This window comes from Miscanthus floridulus, chromosome 4 (assembly GCF_019320115.1).
Source record: "Miscanthus floridulus cultivar M001 chromosome 4, ASM1932011v1, whole genome shotgun sequence".
NCBI lineage: Eukaryota > Viridiplantae > Streptophyta > Magnoliopsida > Poales > Poaceae > Miscanthus > Miscanthus floridulus.
Window position 1 is genome coordinate 18,242,523 of NC_089583.1, and position 24,893 is coordinate 18,267,415.

At 47.8% G+C, this 24,893-nt stretch overlaps 2 protein-coding genes and 1 long non-coding RNA gene across 3 annotated transcripts; 1 reads left to right on the forward strand and 2 right to left on the reverse strand.

Moving 5' to 3' along the window:
* Positions 1 to 301: 301 nt before the first annotated feature.
* Positions 302 to 799, reverse strand: LOC136552996 (uncharacterized). The gene is made up of 3 exons (XR_010782907.1): positions 673 to 799; positions 500 to 602; positions 302 to 428 (listed from the first exon to the last, which is right to left on the reverse strand). It is a non-coding gene; the product is annotated as an uncharacterized lncRNA (long non-coding RNA).
* Positions 800 to 11,226: 10,427 nt separating this feature from the next.
* Positions 11,227 to 12,241, forward strand: LOC136548154 (uncharacterized). The gene has a single exon (XM_066539776.1). The coding sequence runs from the start codon at positions 11,227 to 11,229 to the stop codon at positions 12,037 to 12,039; it is 813 nt and encodes a 270-aa protein (XP_066395873.1). The 3' UTR covers positions 12,040 to 12,241.
* Positions 12,242 to 17,679: 5,438 nt separating this feature from the next.
* Positions 17,680 to 18,488, reverse strand: LOC136548156 (probable glutathione S-transferase GSTU6). The gene is made up of 2 exons (XM_066539777.1): positions 18,171 to 18,488; positions 17,680 to 18,066 (listed from the first exon to the last, which is right to left on the reverse strand). Exons 1-2 carry the CDS (start codon positions 18,486 to 18,488, stop codon positions 17,680 to 17,682), a joined length of 705 nt encoding a protein of 234 aa, XP_066395874.1.
* Between the last annotated feature and the right edge of the window lie 6,405 nt (positions 18,489 to 24,893).

A 24,893-nucleotide genomic window follows, 5' to 3' on the forward strand; every position in this document is an offset into this window, starting at 1 on the left:
CCCTTAAGCGTGCGACCCTATGGGTTCACGCACACATAGACGTGGCCCGAGTACCCTTACTCGTCCATTAGTTGATAGTGGTCTCTAGCAAGACGTGTCAACTCCTATGCGTACGCAAAGATTATATCAGACGAACCACCACAGACCACATACATATTATTCCCTTGCCACACAATATTTGGTCCAACTCATGAGTTAACACTTAACCCAAGCACGGGCATGCATTTATTGATCCAATCAATAGAGTGATCTAGTGATATCTCTCTCACATAGAGAGAGGCAAATTCCATCTTGATTGTCTATGTCTCACAGCATGTTTCCCGACAAACCCGAAGATCACCTTTATAACTACCCAGTTACGAAGTAGCGTTTGATAGTCCCTAAGTATACAAGCCACATGCCTTCGATCCAATAGGTTGTTTGGCGCACTGCACGATCGATATAGAAGCTTTAGAACACATATGTACGGAAAGCACGATTGAACCTTTCAAATATGTACCGGGAAGTCGTGTCGGATTTTGATGTGGTCCTTATTCTTGGCCTTGCACTTTTCGGTCCTGTGATCCCAGCAATTGGGATCAGTCAAGTATTTCTTATAAGCCCTGCACGAAATGTACTAGTGTTAGCAACGATTTGAATAACTGTAAATGATGAAAAAGTTCGATGACTTACACTTTCAAGCAATCTTCAAAGGCCTTGTACCCTTGCTTATTTTGTACCATCGAGGAGTCAAATAAGACGGCCCTACCATCTTGACGATGGATGATATATGCAACCCAGTGGCCGTCGAGGCCGTAGCTGCACCATTGAAAAAGAATATAGGTTATGACGATGAGAAAGCATGATCTTAGCCACTTATTATCTCTACGGACATGTTTTCGACTTACCCAAAGTGGTAGGCAGCCATGACACACAGTAGCCCATCCTCCTTGATCTTCTTCATCACTAAGTATATGTAGTCTGACACTTTCTTCTTCTCTTTCCTCATATTCTCCTTATATATCTTTTCTCTCTCCCACACTATCTTCTTTTTATCCTTTGGCATGTGACCCTTGATGATACTCTCAGAAATATGCATTGGAGAGAGAGGAAGAGAATAGGATGTTTCTTTTTGTTGCTTATAGCGGCCGTCATCCTGCATGGACAAGTCATCGTGGCATAATAAGTATAGAGTTGACGTATACGAATGCAGAGATCTATGAAATTAACTCGCAAGTCGTCACTTACATTGCGTACAGGGTGAGTTGGACGATGTCAAGGTCTTCTCCCCGCAGCAGCCTATACATATCTTTGAAGTCCACGGGGATATTAAAATCGTTACCGGGCAAGTGGAAGTACTCCACTAGAATCTTTACATTGAAACTTGACATGCCTCTTTTTGACGCTTCCATGAACCAAAGATTAAACCTCCTTGTATCCCACAATTCTTCTTCGAGGAGCGCACGCTTGGTTATCATGAACTTCCCGCACTCGTAGTGGCCGGGACAGTCATCCGACTCTAGAAATAGATGATGAGGATCTTCTTCAGGCCTGGAAAAGCAAGGATAGAAGTGTTAGTATCAAAAGTAGGCCTGTAAAAGGGTAGGTGTAGGACAGTAGTGTAGTAGTAGTAGGCAAAAAAAACTTTCACAAATCAAAAGTAGTAGAGAGTAGTGTAGGGTAGTAGTAGTAACAAAGTAGGACAGTGGACAGTGAGAGGCATGTAGATAGTGAGATTGCAAAATCAAAATAGGACACTGTATTAAAATCACAGACATTGCTCAGATTCAATGAAGTGTATAGAATCAAGTGCTCAGTTAAAAAAGTTTCATCTCAATTCCATCACCAAATTCAGAGGACTAAATAATTTCATCTCAATTCCATCACCAAATTTCATCTCAATTCCATCACAAAATCAAAATAGGCAGTGGCATATGCTCAGACTAAAAAAATCATCCCATTGTCATCTTAATGGCATCATAGGTAGCAAAAATTCAGAGGATGTCATCTCAAAGTTAAGCATCATTTCAAAGTTAAGCATCATAGTACTAGCTCAAAGTAAAACATCAGGCATCAAAAGACAGTTAAGCTCAGTGATATGGAGCATCACAGGACAGTTAAGCATCAAGCATCAAGATATATGGAGCAGGGGACAGTGGACAGAGTTGGAGCAGAGGACGAAGCAGTGGACGAGGTCAGGGATGGAGAGGACGGCGGCAGCCTGAGGTCCTCGACAGAGTGGACGACGGCGGGCGGGGGCGCTCGAAACGGAGGTCGTCGAGCTCACGGAAGGAGGCCTTGACTTCGTGGGAGGGCGACAGCGGAGCTCCCGGTGGTGGCTAGTGTTCTGACCAGGCAACGGTGGAGCTCTTGGTGCCGCTAGGGTTCCGACCGGCCGGCGGTGGAGCTCCCGGTGGTTGATGGTGGCGGCTAGGGTTCCCAGCCAGCTGCGGTGGAGATCTCGGTGCCGACTAGGGTTCCCAGTGGGCAACGACGGAGCTCCCGGTGCTGGCTAGGGTTCCTAGCGGGTGATGGTGGCGGCGATGGCGACGGCGGTGGGCGCGGGAAATTTTGGCAGCCCTTTGGGGTCAAATTGAACCGCGCAGAGGACTTAGTTTTTTCCAAGGGATTAACCGCAGCCGGCAACATAAGGGCCCGCTGCGGTAAATATTTTCCCTTTATCTGATATTTGTTTCTTTCTAAATAAAATTAGTTGTAGTTGTTTCATTTAAAATAAAATTAATGTTTATTTCCATAAAAATTTTGATATTTATTTCTACCTAAACAAATTAGCTGTAGTTGTTTCATTTAAAATAAAATTAATGTTTATTTCCATAAAAATAAAATTGATATTTATTTCATCTAAATTAATTAGAACAACAATAATATTTATTACCATGTAAATAAATTGCACTTTAAATTGACGTTTAGTTCCATCAAACTAAAAAAGAACAACAATAAATAGAAATTGATGTTTAGTTCCATGCATGGTCAGCATAAGGTACCTGTGCTTCTGACACACCCAAGGAGGTAGTTTGTAGATGCTGAGGATGACCGGCCAAGTACTATGAGAGCTGCTAAGCTCACCGAACGGGTTCTTAGCGTGATCCAGATGTGTCTGGGCTCGTCACGAAACTCGTGGTAGGCCTTGTCGAAATCCTTCCACTACTGTCCATCGGAGGGGTGCCACAGCTTGCCATCGTCCTTGACCCGCTCTAGTGATGCATGCCAGGACATGAGCTTCGCATCCTCTGGGTTCCCAAATAGTGCACGCAGGCGGTCCACCACGGGCAGGTACTACACTGATAGCGCAGGGCTTTTCCTCCATGTGTTACCCTCTTCTTCCTCATCCTGCTGAGCCAAGATCTGCTTGGTGTCACAGAACCGCCCAATCCATTTAAGCTTACATTCGAATTAACCTGCCAAGACAGCTTAAGTCGAATATAAACTCAAATAAATCCGGTAGTCCACGAAATCACGAAGGATTTCGAACTTTCAACATACACAACCTGGATCTTTGGGTTTCACAGTCACAACCCACCTGCTGACATACATTCACACATAGTTCTCATACATCACAATTTGCAACTTAAAGTTATTACAATACCAAGTTCAAAGTTCTTAGCAAAAGCAAAATAAGTTTTGAAACTTCACCCACACATACCCACTTAGTTATATTACAGTGCCAGCATAGTAGTCAAAAGTCCAACAAAAGCATTGGGTGAGCAGATAACATAGATAACAACCATGCCCAGTAGTTTACTCATCGCCGAAGGCGGGATAGAGACAGTTAGCATAGTAGCCATAGAACATATGTCCATTTGCAACAACAATTGGGAACAACGCCCTGAGTACAAGGATGTACTCAGCTAGACTTACCCGTCATAAACTAAAAATAAAGTGACTCCTCAAGGATAACGCAAGGCTTTATATAAGTGGGCTAGGTTGACTCTTTTTGCGAAAAGCATAAGTGGATCCTTTACAACATTATTATTATTAGCATCAGCTTAATATTGGAAACTGCTTTAGTACATGATCATCTATTCTAGTTCATTGTTTTTAATCAAAATTGAACAGATATAAAGATCAATTATAAGCTTTCCAAAGGTTACCATCTTTTCCAATTGGAATTTCCAAAACCATCCTTATAACCAACATCAACAATGATTTCTTTAGGTGATGACGCTGCAAGTCAAGTGTTCACTATCCAAGAACGATGGCGACTCGAATCGATTACTAACCAGCTGGTGAGGTATTTCCCAAACAAACCAGGCATGCTTTGCAAGGGCAGCCTTAGTCACCGTTGGTACTATTCGGGTAAAGTCGCGGGATCGTCCACAAGCCACAATACCCAGGGGCCGCCCGGCTGCCTTAGCCAGAACATAGCTGGACCTCGGACTCACTCTCCGTGCCCCTGGAGTCCCCCATACATCTCCAATATGGTGCGCAAAGTGTCGATTCCCAGCCCAAACAAAGCTACTAGGCTTCGCGGTCCCATAAAACTAACTAAATGTGGGACTGCGTTCAACATGACTTGAGTAGTCGTTAATTAAGGAATTTTATCATGGTTATAACCAGGATCCAACACATTGCCATAACCTCCAAGTAACCACCTAAACCTCGCGAATGACATAATCACCCGACTTCTACCGTCTAAGCAAGCTAAGCAGTCAACTCGATCCTATTCTAGCAGGGTATCAAGAATACGATATCAAGTGCCAAGGAAGGTAAAATGCAACAATAGGGTTACTCCGATCAACTCCTATACGTAATGCATAGAAAGATAAACGACGCAAGGTGAATTTGTAAAACATAGGTAAGAATGCACCGGGGCTTGCCTTGCTCGAAAGAGTTGGGATGATGGTCAGGACACTCAGGTAGCTCCCCTTCTGGATCCTCCTCGGGCAGCTCCTGCACGGCCACCTCTTGTGGATCTCCTTCTGGCTCCCCGAGAACTGCTACCGGCACTTGCTCCTGCGATCCTGGTATGATGCAAATGCATATATATGAGTACCACATCATGGTCATAAAGGTGCAAATATGAAGAATGGTCATGTATGCTTATGGATAGATGAACCATATTTAAGTGTCTACAAGGTATTCAACATCATTCAAGAACATGTACTTAAAGCATTAAACAGCAAGCTACCATCACCTTGACTTTATCATCACCAAACACACAAACTTGGCTTCAAGAAACATACACTACACAAGACATTTCCCAATTTTGAGCTAGCACCGAAATAATTGGACTTATAGATTAAATATGTTATAGATTGCTAACTAATCCAAGCCAACACTGTGAACAGGTCATATACATCCCAAGTACCCCTAAAACTATTTATGGCACCCTCCAACTTAATATTTAAGCCAATTTCATGCAATTTAAGAAATAGCTATAACAGGAGCTATTATTTCGACATCACAGAAAAATCCCAGAAAATTACAGTGGATTATACATGTCAACTCAAGGATACCACATAAATTTCACCTCATTTAGACAAGCCTACTGTCCTACACAAAAAAGACAACTAACAGGACAGCATAGCACCTAAAAATACTTTGTACTACCAGGTATGCAAAACATCAGGTTTTATCACCTCATAAGCTACATCATGGCATATAAGAAGCCCACAAAAATTATCAACTCCATACCATACCTAAATAATTTATTTATGAATTATTCCAAGAATAGGCCTCTCATCACACTTGAACTACAACTTTATTTTCTTACATAACAAGTGCTCATGATAAGTATACCACAGCAAGGACATGTCAACATAAGACCAATGAAACAAGAATCATATTTTTCTGATTATCCTAGAATTACTTATGAATTTCCTAAGATATCAAACATTTAAGCAATTACATAAATCTACACAGAAAAGTTCTACAAACATGTCATATCATATTTTTTATGCATAGATCATCTCATAAGAAAAATATTGCAAGTTGAATCACCCTAATTGGACCAATATTGAGCCAGATATGAATTTTGCAAGATTTACAATCAAATCTGAAAAATTCATTTTCAAAAAGAACCGAACCCAAAATGCTATGGTCACCCAGATCTGCACCCAAACTCGATAACCAGCTAAGTCCACTCAGATCGGTGCACCCGAGGCACAGACGACCGGGACCCGCGGTCAACCCAGGCCCACTGGTTAGCCGGCTGGAGGCAGGGGAGGAGAGTTGACCGGCGAGAGCTCGCTAGCGGGGAGGTCTCCGGCCAAGCTATCACCACCGATGAACTCAACTCGACGACGCGAATCCAACGGACCAAAAGACGCGAGCCGCGGTAATCGGAATCGCGAACAACGACGTTCGCCGGCGAGCGGCGGCGCTGCTCACCGCGGGGTCGCGGATGCGGGCCACGGCGAGGAAAACGGGCGGAGGCATGAGTTTCCCTATGCCTAGGCGAAGCGCGCACACGAGAAAACGAGGAAAATGGTGGCCCGGATCGTCCTAGCCGCGGCAAGCCATGAGCTCGGCTTCTCCGGCGACCGCTGGACGCGAAGAAGAAACGGCCGGGGTGTCACTACCTTTGCCGATTTCGAGCTGCAGTTGGTCGCGAGGGTAGAGCGGATGGAGGCGAACTCAGTGGTGGTGTTGGTGGTGAAAATGGTGGGGTGGATGGACAGGGCGACGGTGGCAACGACGATGGAGCTCCCGCGGCGGCGATGAAACGCCCGCGAGCTCCCTGAGAGTGACTAGGAGGATGGGAAGGGAGTGTGAGGTGATGTGGATGCCACAAGTTTGCCAAATTCATGACCAAACGACACCTGGACGGGTTGGGCACGCGGATGGCATGCCCGCCGCCGGCTGTCCACGGCGGTGGCAAACGGCCTGTCGGCCATGGCCAAGCCGACACCCCCCTTTTTTTCTCTCTTGTGCACGATTTTTAAAGTGTCAAATTCTCCTATTTCTACGCTGATTCAGCCAAACCCCAAACTGAAAGATTTGTTGCTTATGAAAAATAGGACAAAATTCCCAACACAAGTTTGGCCTGGTTCTGCTTTGAAAATAAAAAAATTGGGGCACCCAAAAGAAAAAGGTTTTGAAATCATTTTAAATTCAAATTTCAGCACTCCCTTTTATCCTTTTCCATTGATTTGGGAATTTTGCATGCATTTTCATGAAACATGAGTTTTGGGACTTTTGTTTGTTATGAAATTCTCCACAAGATTGGTATAGAAAGAAAAAGCTAGTTTTGAGTTTTTGAAAAGGTCAACAAGGTAGCTTTTATGGTCCAACTTGGTCAACCCATAATTAAACATATTTAACCAACTTTCATTATATAAACCTAGGGTCATTTTATGTCCTAAGTGAGTCTAAGGTTACTTTAGTGATCAATCACCAAACACTTGGACACCTTTATCATGTTTTCACATATAGAGCAACTGGGACTATAGCATTGCATATCAACATAACTCAAATTCTAATTGATGATCATGAAATGATGCTTATGCCAATGCAATGCATATGATTATGGAAAGCTTAACACCAGAGTGTTACACTTGGCCACAACACTGCTCTTCTTAGCCCCCTTCTTCTTCTCCTTTGGACCACCCCGCAAGACTTCGTTGTCGTCTGCATCCATGCGACAGTCGGCATTCCTCTTGTACCGACTAAAGCCATAGTGCGGACAACTGGTCAACTTCTCATACTCCGCACCTCGGTACAAGATGTTGTGGTTAGGATAGACATCGAACTTTCTAACTTTCATCGCCACTAGCCGGATCAGCTTCTTCGCTCGATAGGTATTGGCTTGCACCTTGTTACTGCCCATTGGGTACGTGGTAGCAAGGTAACTTAACAGCTCGTTGAAGCTATTGTCCGACCAACCATGCTGAGCCTTCATCATCAACAGCTGGAGGTTGAAATAGAGCGCTATGCACCCCTTCGGACATTTGCCACTGTCCTGATATAGAGGATCAATTGCCGCCTGCTTCATCTCTCTGAAATTCTCTAACCACTTCGGGCTGCCAAACATGGCGTCAACCTCGTCGATGTGTTTGACTAGGTCCTCAAACAGCTGGACATCCGCGGGTTCCCTCAAAGTAGCCTCCTCCTCAGCGTCGCCGATATTGGCACCATCTTGCATGTTCTCGAGTAGTTCCTCCACCGTGATGTAATCACGAGCAATGTTGTCATACCGAAGGTGGTGGTCCAACAGGATCTTGGTTCACCGTCGCCATCGATGAGCTCTCTCTAGATGCACCGCAACTCACACCGAGACTTTTGCCGTGAGAAGTCCAAACCGTGTAACCCTCCACAAAATCGCTCTCAATCAAATGAGATTGCACCTTGCCATCTGGGTAGCCTCTGAGGTTCCGGCATCTAGAACATGGACATATGGTTGTCGTCCGCTTCAGACTCTCACGATGATCTTTCGCAGCGGCCATAAACATCCTCAATTCGATGAGGTACCGAGGAACAAGCACTCTATCGATCCGCTATATCCATTCGGATCTATCCATCATAGCTTTACACAACAAAAGTAGCAAAATAGAGAAGAATTAGAAAAAATTGATGCAAAATCAAGAAAAAGAGAGAGCAATGACGATGGGAGAGAGCTTTTATGCATCCATGGTGAATCTAGATTAAATAAACATAAGCTTTATCTCTCTAGTCCATGAATCTAGATCTAGTTGTAGACCTAGACATAGAGGCACTAAAAAGTGAGGAAAGAGAGAGAAAGGGGGTGGGAGAATATTTACATACCTCTTATTGTGTCCTCCTCCCCCAAATCGAAGCTCTAAAACTCAATTTGATGATTTGGTGAAAAATTAAGGCAAAGCCTTCCCCCCCCCCCCCCCCCCCCCCACCCCACGTTTTGGAAGAGAAGTCGTGGGGCAGAAGAGGGGCTGGCTGCTGCTTATAGGGCCATGGATTTACCGTAGTGGGCAACGTAATATGCCCGCTGCGGTTAATCTGTTTACCTCGGTGGCCAGCCTCCCGTGGCCGGCCACTGAACTACCGCAGCGGGCAACCGTCCTCTGCGGGCAGCCAAAGTGCTGCGCTGCTGTAATTCATTTGTGGCGTAGTGGTGTTCAAAAATTGAGCGGAATCCGATCCAAAACAAATTGGGATGCATGGTGTCATGACTGATAAATCTCTAAACCTCTGGTACCCATACAATTTAGAGCAGCACGAATCAAGGAAAGGTATGAAGTTCTGTTTGCAGACGAATTAGAAGGCATGGTATGATCACTGAATAAATCTCCTTGCCTAGTCTAGATTACCATGTAAAAACTTGGCTCAATGTCCCATTACAATGTATGGGTATGTTTGCTGGTCAATTAACAGAGGTGGACATATTTAGATGCTGACCACTATAATTTGTCGTCACCAAACAATTTATAACTTTTGTATGCACGGTCCAATGAAAATAAATTTTGTATCAATGTAGTAGAGCTCAACTTAAAACTTGTTTATGTTCAGATATTTTGAAATCCAAAAATTAGAAGTTTAGAACAACCACAAATGTTGACATGATCTATATACTAAAGTAGTAGTTCTGAATGCGATCTAACATTGTAGCCAATAAGTTTTTAATTGAAAGTATATATTAGGATAAAAAATGTAAAACCAACCGATGCAGTTGTAAAAGAAAGTATTTTAACCAGCCAAAAATACAAAATGGTAATAAGCCAGATATTGGAGAATATCAACTTCGCATTTATCAGTAAAATCATTAGAAAAATAAACGAAGTCTATAAGGACCACATGATCATGAACTGGATATTCACATATTTAACTTTCATATCTACGGAGATATGCATGTAATATAACAAAACCACATTCATGAGTGAGATATGCATGGAAGCACACTGGTGCTGGATACGCTAGACCACCACAAATTTTGTGACAGAAAGCATTTATGTGCAGATGGATTCTGTTCTTCTATATAAGGTCCTGCACACTAAATTGGAGAACAAATACATATCCACATACTCGTCTCTGCAGCACATCAGAAGAAACAAATTACTTACTGAACCTGATGGCTGAACTTGCCTCTCAGAAACTGATTTAGTCACTGAGATAACTCATGGTCGCAGCTACTCTGAAGATTCTGATCTGAACATTTGTATAGAGTGCCTCTGCAAGCAAATGGAAATAGCACTGCTTACCTTCTTACTGATTGCCGAAGTGCAGCTGCTGTTGCTGGAGTTGGATCCACTCTCACACAGTGTTGGGGGAATGGAAATCGGAGCAGCGGAGGCAGCATACCTCCCTTATTTTGCTTAGGCCGCGTTTAGTTCTGGCTAAAGTTGGCACCGCCGGAAATGCAGGGGGCACTATAGCATACTGTAGCATTTCGTTTGTATTTGGTAATAATTATCCAAACATTGACTAATTAGGCTCAAAACGTTCGTCTCGCAAAGTACAATCAAACTGTACAATTAGTTTTTGATTTCGTCTACATTTAATACTTCATGCATGTACCGCAAATTTGATGTGACGGAGAATCTTCTTTTTGCATGTGGAGGTATTTACCTGTGCAGTGAAGGCGCCGAATCTGGCCGGAACTAAACGCGGCCCAAGTGGAGGTATTTACCTGTGCAGTGAAGGCTTCCTAGGGCGGCGCGAGAAGAACATCGCTATGGGTACCTGGCGGTCCAGCAAGCATCCGTAGGGCGCAAAAGCTCCAGGAAGGACTTGAGGCCCATGGGCCAAGGCCGGATAAAGAAAGACTCAGACCCCCTCCCGGGCCCACGTGTAATAGGAAGTGGCCTTTAGGGCTCTAGAATCTGAGGAGGGGCATTTAGGTCTTCTTAATTTTAGTTAGGTAGGTTACTATAAAAGGCGACAACCCCCTACTGTAACAAAGAGAGTTGTCCTCTGGTAGTTGAGATCTCACCTACTCGGGACCCATGCTGTAACCCCTCATTATCATCATTATAGTCTGGCTTCTGTTCGACTATTCCTAAACCTGTTGGAACCGTGTTCCAACAGTTGGCGCCCACCCGTGTGTCTGGCCAAGGATAACACTCACAGATGCCGACAAGAAGACAGGCCTCCGCGCAAAGGCGCACCGCCGCCGAGGCGGAGGTGCTAGACCTTCCAGTGCGCGGAAGGCCGAGAAGATCAACCCGAAGCACCTACGCCCCTGCCCAGGGCGGCGGAGGCGAGGACGGCAACAACAACAATGAGCCTACAGGCGGAGAGGTACCCCCGCAGCAGCCGCATCTGAACCAAAGTCAAGAAGATTAGCTGGACCGACTGAGAACAGAGATGCTGTAGATGGAAGCAGAAAGAGACAGATTGAGGGCAGAGCAGGCCGCAACTCAAAGAACAATCCAAGCATCTCAGCAAGCAGAAGAAATTAGACAGCAAATGGCTATCATACAAGCAGAAATTCAAAGCATGCAGCCGTCGACGGACCATCAAACCAACGCAACTCCACCATCTCAGTCCAATCAACACCTGGCAGCAACACCAGTGGGAATGCACAGTATGGCAATACCTCCGGCGGCGCATCAGAGGGGTCTTGACCCAAGGTCTCCGCTGTCTGAAGGCCTCCAAAGCACACCATGGCCCCCGACTTACAAGCCACTGTTACTACCGAGGTTCAACGGGAAAACAGATCCACGGCAGTTCATAATGAGTTTTGAGGCAGCGGTAGCCTCCGCCGGAGGAAACGACAATGTACTGGCCAAATCGTTTGTAATCGCAGCGGAAGGTGATGCACTTGCATGGTACTCAATGCTGAAGCCATGCACGGTATACTCTTGGGAAAACCTCCGGGACAAGATAATGGCCAACTTCAAAGGGTTCTCCAGCGAGTCTTTAACGTCTTCAGACCTATTCAGCAACAAGCACCTCAAGGGGGAGCCACCCAGGGACTACTTCCAGAGATTCCTCCACCTCCGCGCAAAAGCACCGGACGTCCCCGACGAAGTGGCAATAGAGGCGGCAATCAAGGGACTCCGCATTGGACCTTTTGCCAGCCATCTCGCAAGGAAGAAGCCAACCACAATGGCAAAACTGCACGAAGAGTTCGAAAAGTACTGCAGGTCAGACAACGACCTTCGCAGAAGAATAGATGAAGCATAAAGCCAGAACAAACAGTTCTCAAACAACAACATCAGAAGGGACAATAGGTCGCAAGAGAAGCAAAACTATCAACATCAACAAAAGCAGGTTTTCAATGTGTAGAACAGCCAACCTCAGCAGCAGGCCGATAAAACGGGGCAAGATGATCAGGACCCAAGACAACAAAATAGTCAGAATTACAACAAAGGTAACAGGTCCAAAAGCTGGAACAAGAATCAGAAACCAAAGAAACCATACTGTCTATTCCATGGAGAGGACAAAGGACACGTCACAAGAGAGTGCCCAGAGGCACTCGAGACAATGGAGAGAATGAAAAGCAAACAACCGTAGCAGCAACTCCGGCAACAAACTACCAGAGAAGTCAATCACACCTACACGCCGCAGTGGCGCCACCAGTATAATCCAAGTTTTCCTAGGTACGGCGGTGGTTCATTTCCGCAGCAGAATCTAGCAAGCCAATACTACCCAACTACCCTGCCAGCATGGAGGCCAGTCCCCCAGCAGGCGACACAGTTTCCAAACCACACCGCCAGCAGGGCAGAAAGCGGCTTGACCTACATCAATCCAAGACCTCCGCATATCACGTTTATCGAGACATCGACAACTCCACAACCTCCGATGCCGCAGCAAAGGCAATACGAGGCTTTACCACCACCACCTCCGCAAAGGCAAGTCTCCGTCATCGCCCCGAAGGCAGAGCCTCCGATCGAGAACCAGATGAATCCGCATTCTGCTTTGCCCACCATTGGCATGATACTGCCGATTGCCGGTGGATCAGCCCTGGAATTTGCAACGAAGAAGCAGAAAAAGGACCACCTCCGCCTGGTCAACAATGTAGCGCTGCAAGGAGCTTATAAATCAACGGAATGGTATAAGGTGCCACTCAGTTTCACAGAGCAAGACCTCCAAGTCGAAAGCTATCCCCATGTAGATGCAATGGTGATAAAGGCAAACATAGCAGGATGGGAAATAAACAGGATACTCATGGACTTTGGAAGCTCAGCCGACATCATCTTTGCCAATGTGTTCGACCAGATGAAGTTGAGCAGAAGTCAGCTACAGCCACCAGACACGCCGATAATTGGTTTCGGGGGAAGAAAAATATAGGTCTTGGGAAAATCTTGTTGCCAGTGTCTTTCCAAGAAGGGGACTGCGCCAGAACAGAGTACATCACCTTTGACGTGGTTGACCTCTACTACCCCTACAATGCAATCCTGGGGAGAGGATTCACGAACAAGTTCAACTTGGCCATACACATGGGGTATCTCTGCATGAAGATGCCAGCTTTGCACGGAGTCATAACAGTTTGCGGCAGTCAAAAAGAGGCTAGGAATATAGAAAGGGCAATCTACAAGTCTCAAAGGAACATAAACACAATAGCCACAGAGGAGCCACCCGACATGCCAGCAGGCAAACCTAACATGGCAGATCAAGAAGACACGGTGACAATACCCCTAGAGGACGTGGTCCCAAAAAGGAAAGTAACCATAGGCGCAAATTTAACAGAGACAGAAAGAAAAGACCTGCAAGAGCTACTAGCAAAAAACAAAGGCATATTTGCATGGTCAGCCTCCGATTTGCAAGGCATCAACCGCGGCATCATTGAACACGCCTTGGACTTGAATCCCAATGTCAAGCCAAGAAAGCAAAAACAGAGGAAAATGTTGGAAGACCGTATCCTTGCCGCCAAGGCGGAGGTCCAAAGACTGTTGGACGCCAAAGTTATCAGAGAAGTCAAGTACTCATAATGGCTGGCGAACGTTGTTCTCGTGCCAAAGAAAAATGGAAAGATGAGAATGTGCATAGACTTCATAGATCTAAACAAAGCCTGCAAAAAGGACCCTTTCCCCTGCCAAGAATAGATGCATCAGTTGACAAGGCCGCAGGTTGTAAACGCTTCTCCTTGTTGGACTGCTTCTCCAGATACCATCAGGTATGGCTACGAAAGGAGGACGAGGAGAAGACAAGCTTTACAACACCTTTCAGCACATATTGCTATGTGAGAATGCCGGAGGGTCTCAAAAATGCAGGATCAACCTTCGCAAGAATGATAAAAGCTGTACTGAAATCTCAACTTCAGAGGAACATCATCACATATGTCGATGACATAGCAGTAGTGAGCAGGGAAACTGAGGATCACCTTGAGGACCTCAAGGAAACCTTCGCCAACCTCAGAGACGCAGGGCTCAAGCTAAACCCAGATAAATGCATTTTTGGGGTAAGCAGAGGAAAAATGCTAGGATACATTGTTGGGCTGGAAGGCTTGAGAGCAAACCCAGACAAGACAAAGGCAGTGCTCACCATGCCAGAACTATCTAGCAAGAAAGAAGTCCAGAAGTTAACAGGGAGACTAGCAGCACTGAACAGATTCATTTCGAAGGCCGCAGAACGCAGTCTGCCATTTTTCAAAGTGCTCAAGGCCGCAATAAGTTTGAATGGGGAAAGCAGCAATCGGAGGCCTTCCAACAGCTCAAAAATTACATGACAAGAGACCTAATGGTCGCAGCACCTGAAGCGGACGCAACATTATTGCTATACGTATCAGCCTCCGCATACGCGATCAGTGCGGTTCTTGTGCAAGAGAAGCAAGTGAATGACAAGCAAATCCAACAACCGGTGTACCACGTGTTAGAGGCCTTGCAAGGAGCCAAGCTAAATTACACAGAAATCGAGAAAATAGCATATGCAGTCATCACCGCGTCAAGGAAATTGAAGCATTATTTCTAAGACCACGAAATCTTAGTGACATCCTCACAACCACTAGCAGACATACTCAACAACAAGGAAGCCTCAGGCAGGATTGGCAAATGGGCAACCGAGCTCTCGCAGTTTACCATCAAATTCGTCGCAAGAACATCAATCAAATCACAGGCACTTGCAGACTTTTTGGCAGACTGGATACCTCCGCCGCACGCAGAACCAAAAACGGAGGCCCTCGTATGGACCCTCTACACAGATGGTGCCTGGGGCCTGCAAGGAGCAGGAGCCTCCGCGGTGCTAACCTCACCTTCGGGCATGAAGTCAAAATACGCGGCACGGCTGTGCTTCAAAGCAACAAATAACACCGCAGAATACGAAGGTATAATCCTGGGGCTAAACAAAGCAAAATTACTGGGCGCAAGAAATGTCTTTGTCAAGACGGATTCTCAAGTATTTGCCGGCCAATAGCTTGTTCGTTTGGCTGTGGCTTGTCGTAAACGATTATAAATTTTCAGCCGAAACAGTATTTTTCTCTCACACAAACCAGCCAGCAGTACTTCTTCACGAACCAGCAACGATACGAACCAGCCAACCAAACAGGCTGAAGTCGAGAAGGACTACATAGCCAGAGAGCCAGAATTGGCTAGATACCTAGAAGTAGTCAGAGGCCTAGAAAAGAGATTCCAAGGATTCACTCTGAAACACATCCCAAAGGGGGAGAACGCAGAGGCCAACGAACTAGCCAAGGCAGCAGCTAACAATACCGAGGTACCTCATAGTACTTTCTACCAAGAGCTAACTCAGCCAGCAACGGCAAAGCTAAACAAGGCCTTCGCGGAGATACTCCTACTGCAAGCAGAAGACTGGAGACAGACACTGATGGACCAGATCAATGGAGTCCATGTAATATCAGATGAAGCAAGTGCAGCAAGGTTAGCCTATCAACTGGAGAGCAAGCTACCAGCTGGAGAGCAAGAAGAACAATCCTATGCTCACGAACAAGCACTGCTCGGTGCTGAGCTGCTGGCGAGCAGCTTCTGCTGTAGAGCACGGCGGACGGGGGCACCAGGAAGGCACGGCATGGAATCGGCTCCTGCTGGTGACGTGCCCAGCTGCTGCACGAGCTTGACTCCTGGAACCTCGATTCAATTCCCTGCAAGATCGGCACACACAGAATTCGTAGGCGGTGCTGCACGCCTACGCTTGATGCCTGGAGATCGACAGAAAAGGACGACCGAGCAAGGGAAGAAGTGAGCGGCGGCCACAAGATCCAATCGGCAAGCGTCGCTCTCTCTCGAGGACGCACAGTGCCTAGGCACACGGCGTGGGTGACACTTGACTGCTGAGCCGCACACACACAGTCTTCCCTGCGAACCTGCAAGAGACGAACAGAAGCCCGCACTCACGAACAGAGAAGACCAAGCAGCCAAAAAATCCGACGAAAATCGATCCAAATCAAAAGGAATCGAACCCAAACTTTGCACAGGCCATCACAAGAGACATAGTGGGCTACTACTAAGAGATCAACTACCAATTTCAAACCAATCACCAAGAAATTCAGATTTCGCCCAAGAACACACTTTTTCCCAAAAACCGAAATCAGCTTGGATCTTGACGCATGAGTGGAATTAGCTCAAATCAATTGGATATCTTGTTCATCACTCGACAAAGCATCAGTCTGACCAAACAAATCCCAGCAAAAAGCTCTATCCGAGCAGATCAAACCAAGAACGAAAATTCCTCAAAAATAGCTTCGAAAATCACGCAAAAATAAAAACTTCAGATTTGGAGAGGGGACAAGTGATGCACGAAAATTGATCCTTGGATTATTTCGCGAGGTCCGGTTATAAGCCACTCCTAGCAAATCAAAGCTATGAATGACAAAAAGCTCAAGCACAAGAGCCACTCCTATCTTTAATCCTAGCCTTCTCTCAACACCACACACACATGAGAGTGACCTACCAAGGATGACTGCCTAACCAACTCCTTCATATATATATACAGGCGTCCGTCAAAAGACCAAAACGCCCTTACATGAAGCAAACAACCCAAATACCCTGTAGGGGTAAAACCGTCCAGGTTTTTCTTCGTCGATCCGACGTCCACCGCGCCTCCTCACCGGTAGCTTCGGCTCGACGCGAACTCCCCGATGCCACCACGTGCCGTCCGTTCCGCACCGGAACCGCCACCCGGGTTTTGAGGCGCAAACCCGCGAAACCCACCGCCAGTGGTTTTGAGGCCAAACCACCAAACCTCCGCCGATGGTTTTGAGGCCAAACCACCAAACTTCCGCAGATGGTTTTTAAGTTTGACTAAATTTATTTGATAGAATAATAATATTTATGGTGTCAACGAAGCATCATTAGATTCTTCATTAATTATATTTTTATAGTATACTTATTTGATGTCATAAATCTGTATGGTTCTCTATAATTTTGGTCAAACTTGAAATGTTTTGACTCTCTAAGATTTTTGAAATGACTTATAATTTGGAATAGAGCAAGCAATAAATAGCCGGCTATAGCATCATCTACAAGGTAAATTATACACAAAAAAATATAGCTAAGTCCTATTCAGCCTTTGCTATAAGTAAATATTATAATGCTCATACAATGATAAAAAAAATCTTTTATAAGGGAGAGTAGAGGATATTTTCGCTGAACAACTTTTACTCTTTATTCTATCAACCATCATACATATACCTTTTATTTAGTATAAGGAATATTTTCTTAGTTATTACAAATGTCCATACTTTGTTTAAAATAATTTAACGACATAGTCCTACACACCGAAGATGATCATACTCATTTATTGCACTCAGAGTAGACAACTGGAAGTCTGGAATACATAACCAAGCATATTCAATATAAGCTTTGAACATTATTCATTTGGAATTTGGACCATAGCTACCCCACCATTTACTTTTTCCTGCTTCACGACTCATTGTGAACTCACTAACTCGGTGGCGAGGGTGGCGGCGGCATGAAGCTTATTGGCGTACTGCACCGCCTTGTCCGCCTCCGGCACCACCTTCTTCGCCTCTACACTCCCTCCAAACTGCTCCGCCCACGCAGCCAAGAGCGGAGTCTTGCTCGTGTTAATGATCTCCAGGCCGTACATCCTGCGCACCGCCTCGAACCAGAACAAGAAAGAGCCGAGCACGATGTCGAGGTAGCCGATGGAGTCGCCGCCGAAGAAGGCGTTGCCGTTGGAGCACTGGGCAAAGGCCACTTCCACGTGCTCGATCGCGGCAAGCGTCTCCTTCACCTTCTCCGCCCTCTCCTCCTCCGCCTTGGCCTTCACGATGCCCATCCACGCCGGGCACAACTGCAAGCAAGACGCTGCCAAGTCGATCGGTACCAATACCCAGAACGGTGTGTTCACGGTTGTAGAGAACAGAGAAGTGAACTCGCGTGCATGTTTATTTATACCTTGTCTTCGATGTAGGCAGCCCAGAAGCGAGCAGTGGCGCGCACGTAGGGGTCGGTTGGGAGGATTGACCGGCCATCGAACAGCTCGTCGACGTACTGCAGGATGACGAGCGACTCACAGATGGGCTTACCGTTGTGGATGAGCACGGGTACCTTCTTGTGTACCGGGTTGAGCTTGAGCAGGAGCTCACTCTTGTTGAATAGGTCCTCCTCGACGTAATCGTAACTCACTCCTTTCATGTTCAGCGCCATGCACACGCGGATCACGAACGGGCTCACCTGCAGGCCCAGGAGCTTAAGATCCTCCTTGCCCGCCATTGTTTTCCTCTCTAAATGTTTCCCTCTACTGGTTTTCTGGTTCCTTGGCTCGCGACTAATCCTATCTTGCTCTGTCTCTGTGGAAGACGGCCTGTACAGAGTCACAGTTTGGGAGTCTGATCGTCCATATAAATAAAGGTCATAGCTGATTGTTGCAGACTACGACTTCGGCGGCTGGCGAGCGGCGACGGCAACTGGCGGGTGCCTCCCCCTGCCCTCATTTTTTTATGAAGCAATTTACTGAATTTAGTGGCCTTGGGCTTCACCAACTCACCATTGAGGCTTCGCTTCTTGGAGTCAAACTGTTTCTGCTACCGGACGACGACACGATACGAGAGACTTACGCCCTCTAGCCTTCAACGTTAGCCACATCCGCAACCAAAAGCACAAGCGAGGTGTCCTTGGTGTCGCTAGCCTAAACAGACAGCGGCATGAGGCAACGCCACGAGCGCTTTGGAGCCGACAAGCCACACCCAAGGGGTGCGCTCGACGTAGGCAACATTTAACGAATGCAACTTCCCGTGGAACGAGTAGCAGCACGCAAGCACTTGTCCACCCAGCAGGCAAAATTTGCCGGCACGAACGAAGAGACACTGGTGCCGGGAGTCGGCCGCACATCAGCGGGGGTCCTCCAAGCAGTCACAGGTCCAAAACCACTCATGCGCCAGCGTAGCCACGACGGTTAAGCCATCCAAAGCATCCCTCCGCACTATGCATGGCGAGTCTACTTGCGAGGACGGCAACCGAAGGTCCATAGAGCGCGAGAGCAACCGAAACTTATCCGAACAACAAGGCAATAGCATATGAAGCAACTACAAGGAATCCGGCCAGAAATACTAGCCATAGTCCTTCGTTGCCGCAAGCTAGGCGCCCATGGCCAGCCAATAGCCCATAGTGGCCCGCCGAAGCAAGCCACGGTAGGCTAATGGGTGGCCAAGGAGGCCAGTAAGCATGAAGCCACCCGTGCAATGGCTATGGTCGCCATAGCCGGTCATGGCCACAAGCTGGCCGACCTGGCCAACCAACAGCTTACCGCGGCCAGCCAGAGCCAGCCACGGGAAGCCATTGGCCGGCCATGGCCGGGGGAAGTGGGCAACGCAAGAAGAGAACCCATGAAACGATTGAAAAACACATGATTTCGCAATCGGTCACCTAGTGTCTCAGCCAGCGTACCCTCACTCCCTACTATACCAGAGGGGCAACCCCGCACCCAGACCACTCTAGCAGTTTTCAGTATGGTTCTCTACTATGTTTCCCAGCATGTGATATTCAATGACAACGCGGTTTTGGCTAGAAACCATGTTGTCGCCCCACCTGGGAGTCGTGTTTTTCCAATAGCGCACCGAACCCATGAAACGATTGAAAAACACATGATTTCGCAATCAGTCACCTAGTGTCTCAGCCAGCGTACCCTCACTCCCTACTATACCAGAGGGGCAACCCCGCACCCAGACCACTCTAGTAGTTTTCAGTATGGTTCTCTACTATGTTTCCCAGCATGTGATATTCAATGACAACGCGGTTTTGGCTAGAAACCATGTTGTCGCCCCACGTGGGAGTCGTGTTTTTCCAATAGCGCACCGAACCCAAGAAACGATTGAAAAACACATGATTTCGCAATCGGTCACCTTGTGTCTCAGCCAGCGTACCCTCACTCCCTACTATACCAGAGGGGCAACCCCGCACCAAGACCACTCTAGCAGTTTTCAGTATGGTTCTCTACTATGTTTCCCAGCATGTGATATTCAATGACAACGCGGTTTTGGCTAGAAACCATGTTGTCGCCCCACCTAGGAGTCGTGTTTTTCCAATAGCGCACCGAACCCAAGAAATGATTGAAAAACACATGATTTCGCAATCGGTCACCTTGTGTCTCAGCAAGCGTACCCTCACTCCCTACTATACCAGAGGGGCAACCCCGCACCCAGACCACTCTAGCAGTTTTCAGTATGGCTCTCTACTATGTTTCCCAGCATGTGATATTCAATGACAACGCGGTTTTGGCTAGAAACCATGTTGTCGCCCCACGTGGGAGTCGTGTTTTTCCAATAGCGCACCGAACCCAAGAAACGATTGAAAAACACATGATTTCGCAATCGGTCACCTTGTGTCTCAGCCAGCGTACCCTCACTCCCTACTATACCAGAGGGGCAACCCCGCACCAAGACCACTCTAGTAGTTTTCAGTATGGTTCTCTACTATGTTTCCCAGCATGTGATATTCAATGACAACGCGGTTTTGGCTAGAAACCATGTTGTCGCCCCACCTAGGAGTCGTCTTTTTCCAATAGCGCACCGAACCCAAGAAACGATTGAAAAACACATGATTTCGCAATCGGTCACCTTGTGTCTCAGCCAGCGTACCCTCACTCCCTACTATACCAGAGGGGCAACCCCGCACCCAGACCACTCTAGCAGTTTTCAGTATGGTTCTCTGCTATGTTTCCCAGCATGTGATATTCAATGACAACGTGGTTTTGGCTAGAAACCATGTTGTCGCCCCACCTGGGAGTCGTGTTTTTCCAATCGCGCACCGAACCTTGGATTTTCTCCATGGGAACCCACCTGGAGGACCGTGGCCCGTACGTGGCCGGTCGTGGCCCGTATGTGGCCAGTCGTGGCCGCCCATGGCCAGCCAATAGCCCATAGTGGCCCGCCAAACCAAGCCACAGTAGGCTAATGGGTGCCCAAGGAGGCCAGTCAGCATGAAGCCACCCGTGCAATGGCTATGGCCGCCATAGCCAGTCATGGCCGCATGCTGGCCGACCCGGCCAACTAGCAGCCTACCGTGGCCAGCCAGAGCCAGCCACGGGAAGCCACTGGCCGACCACGGCCGGGGGAAGGGGCAGCGCAAGAAGAGAACCCAAGAAACGATTGAAAAACACATGATTTCGCAAATCGGTCACCTTGTGTCTCAGCCAACGTACCCTCACTCCCTACTATACCAGAGGGGCAACCCCGCACCCAGACCACTCTAGCCGTTTTCAGTATCGTTCTCTACTATGTTTCCCAGCATATGATATTCAATGACAACGCGGTTTTGGCTAGAAACCATGTTGTCGCCCCACTTGGGAGTCGTGTTTTTCCAATAGCGCACCGAACCCAAGAAATGATTGAAAAACACATGATTTTGCAATCGGTCACCTTGTGTCTCAGCCAGCGTACCCTCACTCCCTACTATACCAGAGGGGCAACCCCGCACCCAGACCACTCTAGCAGTTTTCAGTATGGTTCTCTACTATGTTTCCTAGCATGTGATATTCAATGACAACGCGGTTTTGGCTAGAAACCATGTTGTCGCCCCACCTGGGAGTCGTGTTTTTCCAATAGCGCACCGAACCCAAGAAACGATTGAAAAACACATGATTTCGCAATCGGTCACCTTGTGTCTCAGCCAGCGTACCCTCACTCCCTACTATACCAGAGGGGCAACCCCGCACCCAGACCACTCTAGCAATTTTCAGTATGGTTCTCTGCTATGTTTCCCAGCATGTGATATTCAATGACAACGCGGTTTTGGCTAGAAACCATGTTGTCGCCCCACCTGGGAGTCGTGTTTTTCCAATCGCGCACCGAACCCAAGAAACGATTGAAAAACACATGATTTCGCAATCGGTCACCTTGTGTCTCAGCCAGCGTACCCTCACTCCCTACTATACCAGAGAGGCAACCCCGCACCCAGACCACTCTAGCAATTTTCAGTATGGTTCTCTGCTGTGTTTCCCAGCATGTGATATTCAATGACAACGCGGTTTTGGCTAGAAACCTTGTTGTCGCCCCACCTGGAAGTCGTGTTTTTCCAATAGCGCACCGAACCTTGGATTTTCTCCATGGGAACCCACCTGGAGAACCGTGGCCCGTACGTGGCCGGTCGTGGCCCGTACGTGGCCGGTCATGGCCGCCCATGGCCAACCAATTGCCCATAGTGGCCTGCCGAAGCAAGCAACGGTAGGCTAATGGGTGCCCAAGGAGGCCAGTCAGCATGAAGCCACCCGTGCAATGGCTATGGCCGCCATAGCGGGTCATGGCCGCATGCTGGCCGACCCGACCAACCAGCAGCCTACCGTGGCTAGCCAGAGCCAGCCACGGGAAGCCACTGGCCGGCCACGGCCGGGGGAAGGGGCAGCGCAAGAAGAGAACCCAACAAACGATTGAAAAACACATGATTTCGCAATCGGTCACCTTGTGTCTCAGCTAGCGTACCCTCACTCCCTACTATACCAGGGGGGCAACCCCGCACCCAGACCACTCTAGAAGTTTTCAGTATGGTTCTCTACTATGTTTCCCAGCATGTGATATTCAATGACAACGCAGTTTTGGCTAGAAACCATGTTGTCGCCCCACCTGGGAGTCGTGTTTTTCCAATGGCGCACCGAACCCAAGAAACCATTGAAAAACACATGATTTCACAATCGGTCACCTTGTGTCTCAGCCAGCGTACCCTCACTCCCTACTATACCAGAGGGGCAACCCCGCACCCAGACCACTCTAGCAGTTTTCAGTATGGTTCTCTACTATGTTTCCCAGCATGTGATATTCAATGACAACGCGGTTTTGGCTAGAAACCATGTTGTCGCCCCACCTGGGAGTCGTGTTTTTTCAATAGCGCACCGAACCCAAGAAACGATTGAAAAACACATGATTTCGTAATCGGTCACCTTGTGTCTCAGCCAGCGTACCCTCACTCCCTACTATACCAGAGGGGCAACCCCGCACCCAGACCACTCTAGCAGTTTTCAGTATGGTTCTCTGCTATGTTTCCCAGCATGTGATATTCAATGACAACGCGGTTTTGGCTAGAAACCATGTTGTCGCCCCACCTGGGAGTCGTGTTTTTTCAATCGCGCACCGAACCTTGGATTTTCTCCATGGGAACCCACCTGGAGGACCGTGGCCCGTACGTGGCCGGTCGTGGCCCGTACGTGGCCGGTCGTGGCCGCCCATGGCCAGCCAATAGCCCATAGTGGCCCACCGAAGCAAGCCATGGTAGGCTAATGGGTGGCCAAGGAGGCCAGTCAGCATGAAGCCACCCGTGCAATGGCTATGGCCGCCATAGCCGGTCATGGCCTCATGTTGGCCGACCCGGCCAACTAGCAGCCTACCGTGGCTAGCCAGAGCCAGCCATGGGAAGCCACTAGCCGGCCACGGCCGGGGGAAGGGGCAGCGCAAGAAGAGAACCCAAGAAACGATTGAAAAACACATGATTTCGCAATCGGTCACCTTGTGTCTCAGCCAGCGTACCCTCACTCCCTACTATAGCAGAGGGGCAACCCCGCACCCAGACCACTCTAGCAGTTTTCAGTATGGTTCTCTACTATGTTTCCCAGCATGTGATATTAAATGACAACGCGGTTTTGGCTAGAAACCATGTTGTCGCCCCACCTGGGAGTCGTGTTTTTCCAATAGCGCACCGAACCCAAGAAACGAATGAAAAACACATGATTTCGCAATCGGTCACCTTGTGTCTCAGCCAGCATACCCTCACTCCCTACTATACCAGAGAGGCAACCCCGCACCCAGACCACTCTAGGAATTTTCAGTATGGTTCTCTGCTATGTTTCCTAGCATGTGATATTCAATGACAACGCGGTTTTGGCTAGAAACCTTGTTGTCGCCCCACCTGGGAGTCGTGTTTTTCCAATCGCGCACCGAACCTTGGATTTTCTCCATGGGAACCCACCTGGAGAACCGTGGCCCGTACGTGGCCGGTCGTGGCCCATACGTGGCCGGTCATGGCCGCCCATGGCCAACCAATTGCCCATAGTGGCCTGCCGAAGCAAGCAACGGTAGGCTAATGGGTGCCCAAGGAGGCCAGTCAGCATGAAGCCACCCGTGCAATGGCTATGGCCGCCATAGCAGGTCATGGCCACATGCTGGCCGACCCGACCAACCAGCAGCCTACCGTGGCCAGCCAGAGCCAGCCACGGGAAGCCACTGGCCGGCCACGGCCGGGGGAAGGGGCAGCGCAAGAAGAGAACCCAAGAAACGATTGAAAAACACATGATTTCACAATCGGTCACCTTGTGTCTCAGCCAGCGTACCCTCACTCCCTACTATACCAGAGGGGCAACCCCGCACCCAGACCACTCTAGAAGTTTTCAGTATGGTTCTCTACTATGTTTCCCAGCATGTGATATTCAATGATAACGCAGTTTTGGCTAGAAACCATGTTGTCGCCCCACCTGGGAGTCGTGTTTTTCCAATGGCGCACCGAACCCAAGAAACCATTGAAAAACACATGATTTCACAATCGGTCACCTTGTGTCTCAGCCAGCGTACCCTCACTCCCTACTATACCAGAGGGGCAACCCCGCACCCAGACCACTCTAGCAGTTTTCAGTATGGTTCTCTACTATGTTTCCCAGCATGTGATATTCAATGACAACGCGTTTTTGGCTAGAAACCA

Bases quoted from the DNA above. Each gene is read 5' to 3' on its own strand.
- LOC136548154 (XM_066539776.1), top strand. From the start codon at position 11,227: ATGGAAGCAGAAAGAGACAGATTGAGGGCAGAGCAGGCCGCAACTCAA.
- LOC136548156 (XM_066539777.1), bottom strand. From the start codon at position 18,488: ATGGCGGGCAAGGAGGATCTTAAGCTCCTGGGCCTGCAGGTGAGCCCG. The intron at 18,067-18,170 runs GTATAAATAAAC...TCTTGCTTGCAG, and splicing joins CTGCCTACATCGAAGACAAG to TTGTGCCCGGCGTGGATGGG.